The sequence below is a fragment of the Myripristis murdjan genome, chromosome 17, assembly GCF_902150065.1.
Source record: "Myripristis murdjan chromosome 17, fMyrMur1.1, whole genome shotgun sequence".
In the NCBI taxonomy this organism is placed as follows: domain Eukaryota; kingdom Metazoa; phylum Chordata; class Actinopteri; order Holocentriformes; family Holocentridae; genus Myripristis; species Myripristis murdjan.
In genome coordinates this window covers 16948989-16963195 of record NC_043996.1, presented here as the reverse complement: position 1 = coordinate 16963195, position 14207 = coordinate 16948989, and the positions used below count along the sequence as shown (strand labels likewise).

The window sequence follows — 14207 nt, the reverse complement described above, 5'->3', positions numbered from 1 at the left end:
TAGTGACAAACCCAACATCGGCCCAGTGCCGCCCAGCTACATCCCTGACTACTGCTCCCCCCACGCTCCACAACGAGTTTTGTTATTTTATCATGGCTACTTGTGGTTGTTAATAAATGTGATTCCTCATGATGGTGGTGTGCTTCTCTTCCTTTGTTTTGGCTTTTTAAGTCAGACTGTGACAAACTGGGGATGAGAACTGCAGCGGCCTGCTCTTCAGCCCGGCAGCACTGAGCTCAAGCTGGCAGTAACCTGGACTCCCAGTTGGCAGTAATGATTCTCTGCCCCTCCACCAGGCAGCTGACAGACAGATGAAAACTGGCAGTGAAGGGCAGGGGTCGTCACAATACCCACAGGAAAAGACATTTCAAACTGAATTCATGAGGATTCAAAGCTGCCTCTCACATAGAATCAAAAAAAAAAAAAAAAACTTTAGTAATACGGAGATGGAACGTTAAGTTTATAATCATGGACAGTGAAGGCAAAATGGTACAATGTGATTGGGTGGCAATGAGTTATAGCCACATTATCGGGACACACCTCTTAATCATTGAATTCAGGTGTTTCATTCAGTCCCATTGCCACAGGTGTATAAAATCCAGCAGCTAGCCATGCAGTCTGTCTTTACAAACGTGAAAGAATGGCTCGTTCTAAAGAGCTCACCGAATTGCAGTGTGGTACTGTAACTGTAATCAAATGCCACAGTTGCAACAAGTGTGTTTCTAACTTTGTGGGAACACTTTGGGGAAGGCCCTTCTCTGTTCCAGCATGATTGTGCCCCAGTGCACAAAGCAAGCTACATAAAGGCGTGGTTGGGTGAGTTTGGTGTGGAAGAACTTGACTGGCCCACACAGAGCCCGGACCTCACTCCATCCAACACCTTTGGGATGAACTGGAACAGAAATTGTGAGCCAGGCTCTCTTGTCCAACATCAGTGTCTGACCTCACAAATGCTCTTCTGGATGAATTGGCAAAAATTCCCACAGACACACTCCAAAATCTTGTAGAAAGCCTTCCCAGAAGAATGCAAGCTGTTCTAGCTGCAAAGGGGGGACCAGTTCCATATTAATGCCTATGGATTTAGAATGGGATGTCATAAAAGCTCCTGTAGGTGGAATGAGTAGGTGGTGCAATCCATTTGTCCTTATAGAGTGGATGTGACAGCCCCTCATATGACAGCTATATGTATAGGCCTTAGTGTTTAGCAGAGATTTGGGGCCTAGCTGAAGATTTCTCTGTTCCTGCGGCTCAAACAAGTGGTAGCCATAGTAGCAACACACAAGTAGGTATTTTTATGTGTATGTAAAATAAATAATTAAATAAATAAATAAAATAAAAGAGCTGAAGAGAGGCCTGTAATCCATCAGTATCTTACAGAGATCCTTCTTTTAACACCTTATTTACTTGGTAGCAAAATGGCCGAAATACCTTTTTAGTATTCTCTACGAGAAACTGTTTTTAGGCCAACTCATTTGTTGGGCCTAATGCTGCATTTCTATGAACTCCTACCTGTAGGGGGCAGCATTGTTGTATCCTCATCCCCTATGCTCCCACTTTATTGAGCTTAGAGAGAAAGCAAACCTTTTTAGCTCAATGCCAAATACAGCCCCCTGCAGCAGTGCTGAATTTGGTTCATACAGGAAAGCTTCATGACTAGCCTGTTTTTTTCTATCTATCTATCTATCTATCTATCTATCTATCTATCTATCTATCTATCTATCTATCTATATATCCATCCATCCATCCATCCCTCATATTGTAAATATTAACATACAAATAGACACAAACACAGTTAGACTTCGAATGAGGCATTATTCTCCATGTATGCAGTTTTCTCAGTTTTCTTTTTCTTTGTATTCTTCAGGTGCTCACAATGGGAGCCTTCAGAGTGTGTTTGGACGTTTCTAGAAACCAAAGGATCATTTCATTGTATAGTGTTTTCCACACTAGAATTTCAAGCAAGGACAAAATGTATTACATTGGCAGATTCAGTAATGTTCTTTCTTTCTCTATTTCCTCACTGACAGTGAAGCATTTCACCAGTCGTGAAATGCTCTGGGACAAGGCATGATAAAGTGTGCATGGGAACTGCTGCTTTTCATGAGCAGCAGGGTTTGGGCCTTTTGTCTTTGTCTCTATGAGATAAAAAAGAAGGGGCCAAAACAAGTGAATAAAACATGAACACTTTGTTCAGACAAAGGCTGCTAGACGACACCTTTCAACCCTCTTTTTCTCTCTCAAAGTATGATTACCACCTCCATCTGTACATCACAGCCCACCATCCTGGCTGTCAGACAGGCTACGAGTGTCCAGTGTCTTGTTCTTCTCGACTTCTCCAACACACTTATGTCACTGATGCAAAAATATCAGTGTTTTGTTGATTGACTCCCGAGCTGACAACCAAGACAAATGTTCCATTATAACCACAGACGGTACAGCAGGCACCCAAAAGCAAGCAAGCATCTGACCTGAAAAAGATTGAAGTCACTGGAGGATGTGAGCCTCACTAAAGTCTGCAAATAACATCCCCAATCTGTTATTTCATGTTACATACATATTAACACACTGCTGGTAAATACTGAAACACTTAAGGTGCACCAAGGTGCCGATGCATTTTGGTATTTCACTTCACAGTGGTTGAACTTTCCAAAAGTACTTCATCTTCAGGAGAAAAAAAAGGTTGCTGATAAAGTTGTTTGCAAATTCTGTCTACTATGTCACTCCTCACTTTATTGGTTGGTAAACGATGCAGTTTTAACACCTCTGTTCTGAAACAATCACAATCAGTGATGGCACAACATAACAGGCATTGTTCAGGGGCATTGTTAACTAAAATAATCATGGTAAGCACTTTGACAAAGTGTGAAGGTTTGTTTTGGCAGTCAGTGTGGTGCAAGTCATCGATGCAACAGGGAATAAATGATGCATCTAAATATATATCTATACAGTGTAAGAAAGCATGTTTCATAGGTGAGCATCCCAAGGACGTTGTTGCCATAGTGACAAATTTCATATGTGGGATCTTTCTGCACTTTCCACCAGCAGTTTTATAATGTGGATTTCTGTCCTTAGTCATCTCTGTGATATTTACATATCTCCCTTAGAAACTATTGCAAATTGAGTGCCAAACATCGGAGAACCTTCACTGCATGTTTTTTTTTTTTTTTTTGCTTTAGTTTTGGTTCATTTTCAAGTTAGCATTTAATATTTGGTGGCAGCGTTTCTTGTCTGACCTTTGGGTAACACAATGAGAAATTTGCTTCCTGTGCTGTCAACTATGAAGCAGTAAATTCACTCTGTCTTTAATAACACTGAAGTCATTTGACAGTTCACCCAAATGAATAGCAGCATCAATTTTAATTTTAGGAGGCGGCACAGGCAAATGTGCCCCGTGATTTGAAGACATTACAGAGAATTGTCTGCAGCACACACATTTCTCAAGCAGTGTTTTCATTGTTCAGTGTCTGATTGATACTAGGACTGCCTGATCCACAGTAAATCTGATGACGGCTAAATGCATCTTGCTTTGTGCTCGACTAGTTCTTATGATTCAAAGTAATGAAACCATTTCATCATGCTGCCATTGATACTACAGAGCTTCTGTTGTCAATGTGTCAAAGCAATCTAGTTGCAAGATTTTCGTGAAAGATCATCTAAATAATACATTCTGCCCATACAGAAGAACCATATGCATCATTATTGAATCTTTTATGATGGTTGGCTTTGGTTCACACCACTGACCGCAGCAGCTTTGTTTTTCGCAGCATAGCAACCGGATTCTTTCACCCACTGGATATAAATCTCCTGCAGTTCTTTCATTTTATTGTGCATTTAGAGAGTAGTCTTGGTCGAGGCACATGAATCCCAATCAGTTTCATGAATCAATAAATATCATGGAAAAAGAAAACAATGAATGTATCATGTATGGCCGATAGTTTCAGCCTTGTCAATGGTCCATCTAGCCAACTGATCAAAACTTAAAAACAAAATAAAAAAGGTTTTTTTTTTTTTTTGTTTTGCATGTTTCAAGTGCTTTGTTTGTATGTGCCAGTTTGAGTGAGTCAGTATGGCAAGAGCTGGTGAAGTGTGTGGGGACTGAAGTAGCCTATGTCCGATTTGGATGTGTGGGAGGTGGAAGTGTCTGTAGATGCATTTGCAAGCGGTGAAGTGTGTTTGAATGCATGTGTGGGAGGTGAGCAGAGACCAGGGTACATCTGTGTAGGAGGCCCGGAGCCCAGCCAGATGACATTGTCTATGCACCGTCTGCCCCGTCCTCTCAGTATTGGTGAATATGGTCTATGGTGGGAGTACGATCTTCTCCCACATTAGCTTCACCCAGATCTTCTCCCAGTATACCCGTCACTGATCTGAATCCCCTTTCCTTCAAGTCTGGGGTATGTTGGTTGCTTTGATGATGAACCAGGCGCAAATTAAAAATTGAAATCCTGTACATGTTGAGTCTCATGTAATTAGCCGGAAGAGACACCAAGAAAAATTCACTTAACACATTTTATTATTATTAAGTTTTTTTTAGCTGGCTGACATCATGACTTGATCTTGATGGGCCCCAGCATGGTGTCCTTTTCCAACACCAGATCTACAATACAGACAGATAAAGTGTTAGGATTATGCAAAGATGACTACATTCTCAGTTCAAAAAAACAAAACAAAACAAAACAAAAAAAACGCATACCTGTGGTCAAATCTCTGGTCTTCCGCATGCTGCAGCTGGTCTCACAACAGTGACACACTTGATCATCTCCATCTGCAGATCTCCACCTAAAAAGGCATCCAACATTAAAGCTTCAGTGCTTGGAGGTGCATTATTGTTTTTTTTAATAGATTAACATACCCATCTATGTAAGAGCAGGCCTTGTGGTTACTAGATGATGCTGATGAAGAGGGGACGGGTTCTGCTCTCAAATGGCAGGTTATGAAGATCTGTTGGGGTTCGAATGGAAAAAAAAAAGTGCTTTCATCACTTTTCATTTCAAGAATGAGGCAAACTGCAGCTCTTTGCATTAACTCACTGAATCACTGCTCTGCTGTTGGAACCTGAAAGCCTCCAGCTGAATCTGCAACTTGTCATCCTGGGATCGAGGCAGGAATTGTGATCTGGAGCCTGTGAGCTTGGCGTCAACCAGGCATCTGAGTGCAAAATCAATAACAGATAGAAGCGATGTGAAAATTAACACGTGGCATTTGCACTCTTAAAATGAAAGTGACATAACAAAGATTGAACTTGCCCCAGGTTTTGGATGAAGGCATATCTGGGCTCTGTGTTCATGTCAGGCTCCAGGGTAGCAACACAATAATCAACAAAGACTCGGAGGGACATGTGGTTGTATTGTAAGACAGTTGCTTCAATATTAATGACATTTCCCAGGAAGTACTGGTTGGACGGCCTCTCTGAATGCCAGTCATCTGGTTGAAAATGAAGACGTAGAAATGGATGTAGATTGTGGTAATGCTTGCTTAACACTACACTGTGTGGTTTGGACCATCTCCTTCAGGGCTAGTAAGTCAGATATCCTCACCAGTCATGAGCCTGAGGGAAAAGTAAAACGGTTCCTCTGCCACCTTGGTTGAAGTGTAAGGCGTCCAGGTAGGCTTCACGGCACTGCTACTCACATTCAGCCTCCTGGGTTTAGAGAACAAATGTTTCCATTTCTATTTTTGAGGATATAAGAAACCAAACTGCTGCTGTTACCATTTTGAATTGATCACACTGAGCTGTAATTGCTACCCTGAAGCACAATCACAGCTCAGCACACCAAGATGGACACAAATGGGAATCAGATGAGCATTCATCACCTCACCGATCACACAATTTAAAATACAACTTATAATAAGATAATTTTATATTCTAAAAACGGTAAAATTTGGTGCATGATACAGGTAGCTACTGGAACCTGGCCTGCACATTTAGCTGCCAATTGTCAATTCCTAAATTTAGGCATTTGTGGATGTTGCTTGTCAGATTGCTTTCTAATTTTGTAGCGGTATTTAGGGCGGTATGGTGAAAATCAGCTTCACCATATGCATAAAAGAAACCTTCCTTCCCCTATTTTTTGTTTTTTTTTTAAATTCCTCATAGAATATATTGCAAGCATCATTTTTGATGAGTTGCTAGAATAAAAATTTGCTTGTTATCACATTAGAGAAAAGTGTGTTTTCACAACACCAAAAAAGACATCCCAATGTGATTCTACTGAAAGATGACAAATAGTATTGAATTATCATCCAGCCCTGATGTACACATGTGGCAGTCAGTGCTGGGGTAATGCAAATTCAAGTGTCCACTGGAAGACAAAGGTTAATAGAAAGGCATAAGTTGATTGAAAACACTTACCTCATGTAGTGGCACTGAACGTAGACCATGGCTGAACTGGTCTTCAGGATGGGAGTGCTACCCAGAGCTGAAGGCTCATAGATTAGAGTGAAAGTATAGATGAGGGAGTCTTCTGTCATCTAAGAACAAAACAACCAATCAGTGATAGTTGCAGCTTTTGAAAAGTTTTGTGTCACAGTATTTAGATGATGTCCATACCATAAGCTGGCTGCCACATGCTTGGAGGTCTGATTCATAAATGATCAGCTGGTTAGTGGTGTCCACCTCTGTGGCCTCACAGCCTCCCAGAGTAAGGTCTGCAGGTTGGATGGGCTGGCCGTTGCCCAGCAGATCCTGGCTCACCTCCACATGGACTCGGCTCTCCCCACACCGAGCTGTCACACTCTCAGCCGGCACAGGCTCCCACTCCTCCGACTTTACCTCGGGGCTCTCTTTGGTCAGGACAGGATAGCTCCAGGCCAGTGGTGTCTCAAACATCTGCTGAGATAGAGACTCTACTCTTTGTTGGGGAGTCTTTCTAGGCTCCTGTCTCGTCGGCATAAAAGGCTTCTGAGGGCTAAATCTGGCTGCTGCATGGATGTCATCTGTGTTCAGATCTTGGCTTTGCAAGTGATAGCTACTCCAAGCACCATAAACACATTCCACCGCAAAGACTATCAGAAGCCATGTACCGATGTCTCCAAAACCCATTATCACTGTAAAACAAGAACAACTATTTTCAGAATCAGAAAACCTGACTATTTTATGTTCACTGAAGCTGTTACATGAGGCTCTCCACTCAGGTGCTCTGACTTGAGCTGTTGATTGCAGGGCTGGAAATAAATCAGTGCTGATGACAGGAACTGGGTGAATGTTCACAAGCAGCTAAAAAACTTTGAGGTCTTTGAATTTGCATTGTTTATTTTTTGCTAACTTGCATGCAGTCTCATCTTCAGGCAGCTGCGGTTTCACCCCAGAGAAGCAGAATGGGCAGTGTGAGAGGCTGCAGGTTCAATATCACTCCAATATCACTGAATAATGCTGACTGATAATATTGTTGAGGGCCCTGCACAATAAGGGTCTCATATGCACATCTTAAAATCTTAAATTTTCTTAGTGGAATGACATTATCCCACTCATTTCCAATGCTGTTTGAGGAAATTTTCTGGGAACAAGAATAAATGTGTTGAAACAAGGCAGAATACGGCAGATCAGCCCACTATTATCAATATTATCAAGAAAACAACACTTGATTCAAGAAAATTCTGGAAACGTGTTGATTATATCATAGTGATTATTTTATCCCACGGGCAGATTTTTTTTCGCTTGTTTGAAGAAAAACAAGATTTTAAAACTAAATATGAGCCTAAATGACTAAAATGGAGATTTTTTTTTTTGCAGTTTATTGAATACTGTTGGTAGGGCAAGGCAAAGAATTTTAGCCAACCCGTGAATCTCCAGCTGGCAAAATGTTAGGGTGTAGTGCTGTCCCGTCCAGCAGTTACTATTAAGTTAAACCAAGACTGACTACAAATCTGTGCAATTTCCTTTTATTCCTTGAAGTGATTCTCTTTCTCTCACCATTCACATTCACTATTTTTTTTATATTGCATGTAAAAAGCATTTTGTAGAACATCCATAAAGAACAAAGATCAGTTATTAACAGTTTGAATACATTCACAACATGCACGCTTAAGGCATTGGAATACATGGACACAAATGCTTACAAGAAATCTTCAGACAGAGAAGTAGAAGTTGTACGAGGCACAAAGACGTGTAACATAAAAATATACATCATAACCTTGCGTGAGATATGCTACATAATTCTAACACTTACAGTCAGTGTCATTAAAGAACGGACTCAGATAAAGTAGCGTGTTATTACAGTGACTTGCAGAGGATCCAGTTGCTTTTGGTCTTTAGGGATTAGGGTCTTAGAGGTCACAATATATTTTAAAACGTATTTGAGGTACAAACAAGGCAACAAAGTAGTTCCTCCAATGTGCTTCCTCTCTCAGAAGGCTTTAATGACCCAGAATCCTCTTGGCTGCCCTTTTTCCTATGCCACAACAAGGTCAGAGGTGAGCTCCGGTTTCCACGGCGTTTCCTCAGTGACCTGCATCTTCACATTGTCCTGGGACGTTCCCTTGTTGATGGACAAGGTGCCGCTGCTGTGACGGTGGCTCTGTCGTCCGGGGGACCAGGGGCGATGATGACGATGCTGGTATGGGTGAGAGGTTTGTGTGGGGTTTGTGCTGCTGCGAGCCCGCCTGCGCAGACGCCTCTGGTGCATCAAAAACTGGAGCTGCTCGACTTTCCAGCGCAGGGTCTGATTCTCCTCTGCAAACGATTGCTCATGGTAACCTTCCATCCCTAAATGAGAGGGAATCAAAAAGATTCAGCAACTCACCCTCCATAAAATCAGAAGTATTGATTTGGTATGCCTGGTGTACTCTATCATAAATAAATGCATATTAGCAACATATTAATAGATTTATGTTTTTAGGTGGAAGAACAAACAGACAAATGTGAAAAAGTAAATGCCACAGTGACTGAATATTGTATGCATACAATATTTGTCAAGTAATATGTATTGTCTATTGTGTATGTCTTACACTGTCTCGTAACACTGTACATGAGGTGTCGTTGTCCATTATGTGTCAATACACACTGTGTTACTATGGAAAATGCTTATAAACCTCTATGCCTCTGGGACACAGTCCTATACATTTATTGCACTTGGCGTGTAATGTGATTCTTGTTCTGAAACGAAGTGAGAAATGTAACAAAAAAAAAAAAAAAAAAAAAACTGCCAGTGTGATCCAAAACAACTCCTGCAGGTGCCAGTGGTTACGTAGTCATTAACACGTTTCCACTCACACATATCTTGTTTCAGACTGTTAAAAAGATGCAAACACACACACACACACACGCACATACACACACACACACACACACACACACACACACACACCAAAAGCCCCACTTCATGAATAGAGGCAGGCTAGCAATTTCCCCTTTTTCCAATGAACACTTCATACTCAACCCCAGCTGTGTGTGACTAAACACAGCTGTTTCACACACCACCTAAACACTCCTGGTTATTATGATTCAAGTCAGTCCAAGTGGAGCTAAGGCACCCTCAGTCATTTTGGATCACAATACAAGTCAGATTTCTCTGGCACTGTTCTTGATTGTTTTCATGAACTGACCTGTATCTCTCCTGATCAGGGACTCTGTTGTCTGCATCACCAGAGTTTGGGAGTTTTCTCGGCTGGGCTCCTTTGTAGGGAGCACTGGGCTGCCTGGGGTGCTTAAAGCAGAGCAGTGCATTTGGGGAAGGGTGGGTGGAGCCCCCTGGTGTTGACATGTAGCTCTGAGGAGGTCATTGAGGATCTGCAGGATGATAGTGATGCCATGCCGTTGGTGGCTGATGCCACTCTGGCTGAGAGGGGCCAGAGTGCCTGAGGGGACAGAGAACAGGCAGGGGAGAATGAGGGGAAAGAAGGGAATGAGGGACATGAATTCAAAAAATAACAAGTATAGATGAAAAAGTGGAAGTAACATGCCAGTAAACAAGCTGGTCAATATTCCTGTTTGCTAGGTTGATCACATTCTATTTTCTCACAGTCATGTTACGTTCAAAGCTCTGCACTGAAACTGAGACTCACCAGAAAAAGTCCCGGAGAAAACACCTGGGGAATGGTTCACAAAACTTTCAATGACTGCGCCTGGCTGCTGGCATAGTTTGGCAGCAGAGAAATCATGGCCAGTAATCTGCAGAACAAGTAGGAAAAGGTTTTCTCACAAATCTCTCAAATTTTTCCTTTTTGCCATCCCAGGTGAGTGTAGCATGATTTAAAAAAACAAACAAACAAACAAACAAAAAAAAAAACAGTGGAACCACAGAGGAGAGCAAAGGATACTTGAACTCAAAACTGGCTTGTAATTAAAGCAGAGCAGTTTATCTTTATTATACCTATATCATGATATTAAAAAGAAGGAAAGAGTAGATATTGATAATATCATGATTACAAGTCTGTGTTAATGTTTTATGAAACCATAGGCATGTCTACAATATTGTCAGAACATCGATATAATGGTGTTTGGTCAAAGATATCATTGTAGTGATTTGGTTCATAACACTCAGACATACTTGTAATGTTAATAATAAATTACAATGTAATCATGATAAAATAATATATATTAGATGTGTCGAACATGCATGGCTAACCTCTGGGTAGGTCGAGGCAGTGGCTGGGCTCCGGGGTCCCAGACCGGAGGTGCTGGGGCTGGGTGAAGGGACGGGAGCACAGCGACGATGTGGAGAAGTGTGCAGCGGACTGCCTGGGGCCGGGACAATATGGGGTAAGGGGTGAGTGGAGTGAGCAGGACAGGAGGAACGAGGAGATGAATGGTGGTGATGGCAGATCACAGGAACCTTATTGGACAAGCAGGTGTTGGGCGTTGTTGAGTCAGAGGACAGTCTGGGCCTTTGGGTGCTTGGCAGGAGAGGGGGTGCAGAGTGGAGGCCAGGAGACAGGCTGTGGGAGGGAGGTGGGGGAGGAGAGGCAGCGGTGTTGGTGGGGGAACAGGTCGAGGCGGGACGAGGGTGGGTCATGTTGAATGCTTCCGAAAGGCCAGCTTGCAGTTTGGCGCTGCTTGGATCCTTGTGCTGCTGGGGTCCCACTGCATTTTGGTTAGCCAGCTGGAGCTGGACGTACATCACGTGGGCACCGATTCCCAGAGAAATGGTCAAAGGCGAACGCCCAGACAGGAAGTCACTGATCTGCAAGATAGGCAGAGAAGGACAGACATGCAGTTAAACAGCTATTATGCAACAGTACTCTGCCTCCCTTGGGAAACATGATACTGCATGTAACTATGTGTGTGTGTGTGTGTGTGTGTGTGTGTGTGTGTGTGTGTGTGTGTGTGTGTGTGTGTGTGTGTGGTTGTAGCTTTATGGCTTCATTAGAAATGAGATGAAGTAGGTTATCCAAATGAGAGCATGCAGACATTTCTATAAGATTTTTTTTTTGTGCCTTTCATTAACAGCTCCACTACACAAGGACACATGGTATTGTCAAGAAGGAGGCACTGTGAGCACCAGTGGGAGGCCAATTTGTTAGAATGTTGATGCTTACTGTGCTCCTGTGTAGTTCAAACTCCTCTTTGTAATGCTTGTTCCTTGTGTTTGTTATTTGTCAGTGTCTTATTGTCTGTCTGTAACCGTCTACCCTTGCAAAAGCGGTTCTTAAAATCAAGATTAATTGGAGTTTAAATACAAATCAAATAAACAAGTGTCTATGAGAAATTACTTCTTTAACTCATGAAAAACCTCATTCACACCTTCATTAAACTGTCATCTGTTTATGTGTGTAAGTGCAACACATAAAAATCTTACCTGAGCTTCTGTTAGATTTTCCAAAGCTCGTGTCATAGTTCTGTCTGTTCTGGTAGTCTGGCAAGTAAATAAAAATATAACAACACAACATGAGCTCAACTGCATCATATACCACTACTGCAGTGCAAATACTTGTTTCAAACACATCCTGTTATTTCAACAAATTAATTGCCTTACAAATCCTGCAGTTTAATCAGTCACCGAGCTATTGTGCATTAGCGTAGGCTACTTACTGCCAGACCAGCTTCAACGGTAGGGACCAGAGTCAGCTTGCTCTCATCTGCTACACCCAGGTCCAGGAGCCTCCCTGCATTCAGCTGCCTGCATCGACCAACCATGTACAGACAGAGTGATGATCCAGCGCTGTGAGCCTCAACCGACTATATCTCACACTCACTGTGTCACATAAATTCAACATTTTCCCAGAATGTCATTTAGGCATTCAGGGAGGCGGTACTAAAAGGCATACTAGAAGTAATTAAACAAGCAGTGAAAGCTTATTGAACGACTAAAGAAATGACACAGTGAGTATGGGGTGTAAAGCAACTCACCTGTCCTTGTGCAGGAGGACAATCCTATCTGTTGGCAGTCTGAGTTTCTGGGATAGGCATGTCTTCAGCCCTTCCACCGTCTCTCCTCGGGGGACGGAGAGCTCAGCCTCACTCCCAGTGGTGGAGGTGATGGACAAGCGCATGGTGGGCTGACTGGGCACCCCGGCCCCGCAGGCTGCAGAGCCGCCTGGGATGAAGCTACAGGGGCCCTGCTGATGCTGCTGCTCCATTCAGCAAAACTGGGCTGGAGGAATAGAAGAGCGAAGATTAAAGGTCCAGTTATGAGAATATGGATTCCCAGGGTCACTTGGTGCGAAATGCGGTATTGTTGCTCTTTTTTGCGGCTGCCTTCATTCCTCAGGGGAGCAAGGCACCTTTAAATGCTAAAAATAAAGCAAAATAGCCGATTGAGGACGGATAAAACACAACAGACTGTAAGACAGGGCCTCTGCAGTCCGTGCCTCCCTTTCCCCTCTGGCTGTAGGAGACGCCGCACTACTCGAGCATGTGTAAAACATCCTTACTTTAAGACGCTGAAGACCTCCCATCTGGCGTGACAGCCAATCAATGAGAGACTTAAGTAGAGACTGCCGATTTTAACCAATCAACAGCCAGCTTTCGCCAGCTGGCCCCACCCCGTTTGGTGCCTCAATCACCATTCATAAAGTAAATGATGCAATATGTAGGCTGCAGTAATCATCATTGTTGGAGAGTGTCAAAAGAGCACAGCTGCCTCTGTGAAATGACATGGGTTATGTTGTAATTGAGTTTTAAAAACATCATAATGTAACCTATACACCCCGCTGGAAGGCTTCTTAGTGGATCACCACAGTATTGTTCCAGTATTTTTATAATGTCTGTACTATAGGACGAATAGAGATTTTTGTTCCCATTTTGAATATATTACCCCCCATCCAAGAAAAAAAAAATCAATTTTAAATCTGCATTTTGTGTAATATTTGCATTGTATGATGTTTTTCCACATTTTATTTTATTTTACCTAAATTTTAAATGTGCATCAGCATAAAGAAAAAAAAAACAAAAACTAAAGACTCTATTGTCTTTTATTCATTTTCACTAGCCCACCTATTTTTTTTTTTTTCAGGGTTGTTGACTATTCTGGCATGCATTTGGTTTACTCTCTTCTCTTCTCTTCTCTTCTCTTCTCTTCTCTTCTCTTCTCTTCTCTTCTCTTCTCTTCTCTTCTCTTCTCTTATTCTGTACTGTTGTATTCTTTGCCTTTGCCTCCTCTGTTCTACTATTCTGTTGTGTTCTGCAGCCTCTCTCCTCCTGAGCTGTCTCACCTCTGGGCCACAGCAGGATTACTGGCTGCACCTGTCACATGATGGCCAGAGAAGGACCAGTGCTCGGAGTAAGTGACGTAGGAAGCCGGGGCAGAGAAATGCAGCTAGATTGTGTCTCCCAACAGCGACTAAAAATAGCAACGCCCACTCCACCCCCGCTTTATCCAGACTGCGTCACTCCATTCCCATCCCACCTACCTCCCTCCCTCACCCCCCCCCCCCCACTCCTCCATCCCTCCATAACCCCCCACAAGTGCACACATTCATGCACAAACACAGACAAAGACACAGACACACACACCCACGCACACACACACACAAGGTGTATCCCTGTGCATGCACACATAGTATCTGTCCCATCTTGTCTGCTTTGTGTCATTGCTCCATTTCCCTTTTCTGAAAACAACAGCAGCGGGCAGAACGTGACAGGAATACTGAACACAAACGCTTACTGCTCGGTTTTCCGTGTCCATCCTCCTCTCTCTTCACTTGTGCTTAACATAAGCTGGCACTGATGTCAACAGTCTGTCGTTCTCTCTTTCTCTCTGTCTCACCCTCTGGCTATCTGTCCCAGTCTATTGCTGGCTTTGTGTGGTTGAACATTTTCCTCTGTTTGT

At 42.8% G+C, this 14207-nt stretch overlaps 2 protein-coding genes across 2 annotated transcripts; both read right to left on the bottom strand.

Annotated features, from left to right (window-relative positions):
* Positions 1-4495: 4495 nt before the first annotated feature.
* On the bottom strand, positions 4496-7158 carry LOC115375850 (zona pellucida sperm-binding protein 3-like). Its single transcript, XM_030075427.1, has 8 exons — positions 6551-7158; positions 6353-6471; positions 5538-5641; positions 5247-5424; positions 5031-5148; positions 4853-4941; positions 4694-4779; positions 4496-4597 (listed from the first exon to the last, which is right to left on the bottom strand). Exons 1-8 carry the CDS (start codon positions 7040-7042, stop codon positions 4545-4547), a joined length of 1239 nt encoding a protein of 412 aa, XP_029931287.1. The 5' UTR covers positions 7043-7158; the 3' UTR covers positions 4496-4544.
* Positions 7159-7864: 706 nt separating this feature from the next.
* LOC115374593 (midnolin) lies at positions 7865-12773 on the bottom strand. Its single transcript, XM_030073571.1, has 7 exons — positions 12287-12773; positions 11969-12056; positions 11736-11792; positions 10566-11120; positions 10003-10108; positions 9544-9795; positions 7865-8704 (listed from the first exon to the last, which is right to left on the bottom strand). The coding sequence occupies exons 1-7, from the start codon at positions 12514-12516 to the stop codon at positions 8391-8393; spliced, it is 1602 nt and encodes a 533-aa protein (XP_029929431.1). The 5' UTR covers positions 12517-12773; the 3' UTR covers positions 7865-8390.
* Between the last annotated feature and the right edge of the window lie 1434 nt (positions 12774-14207).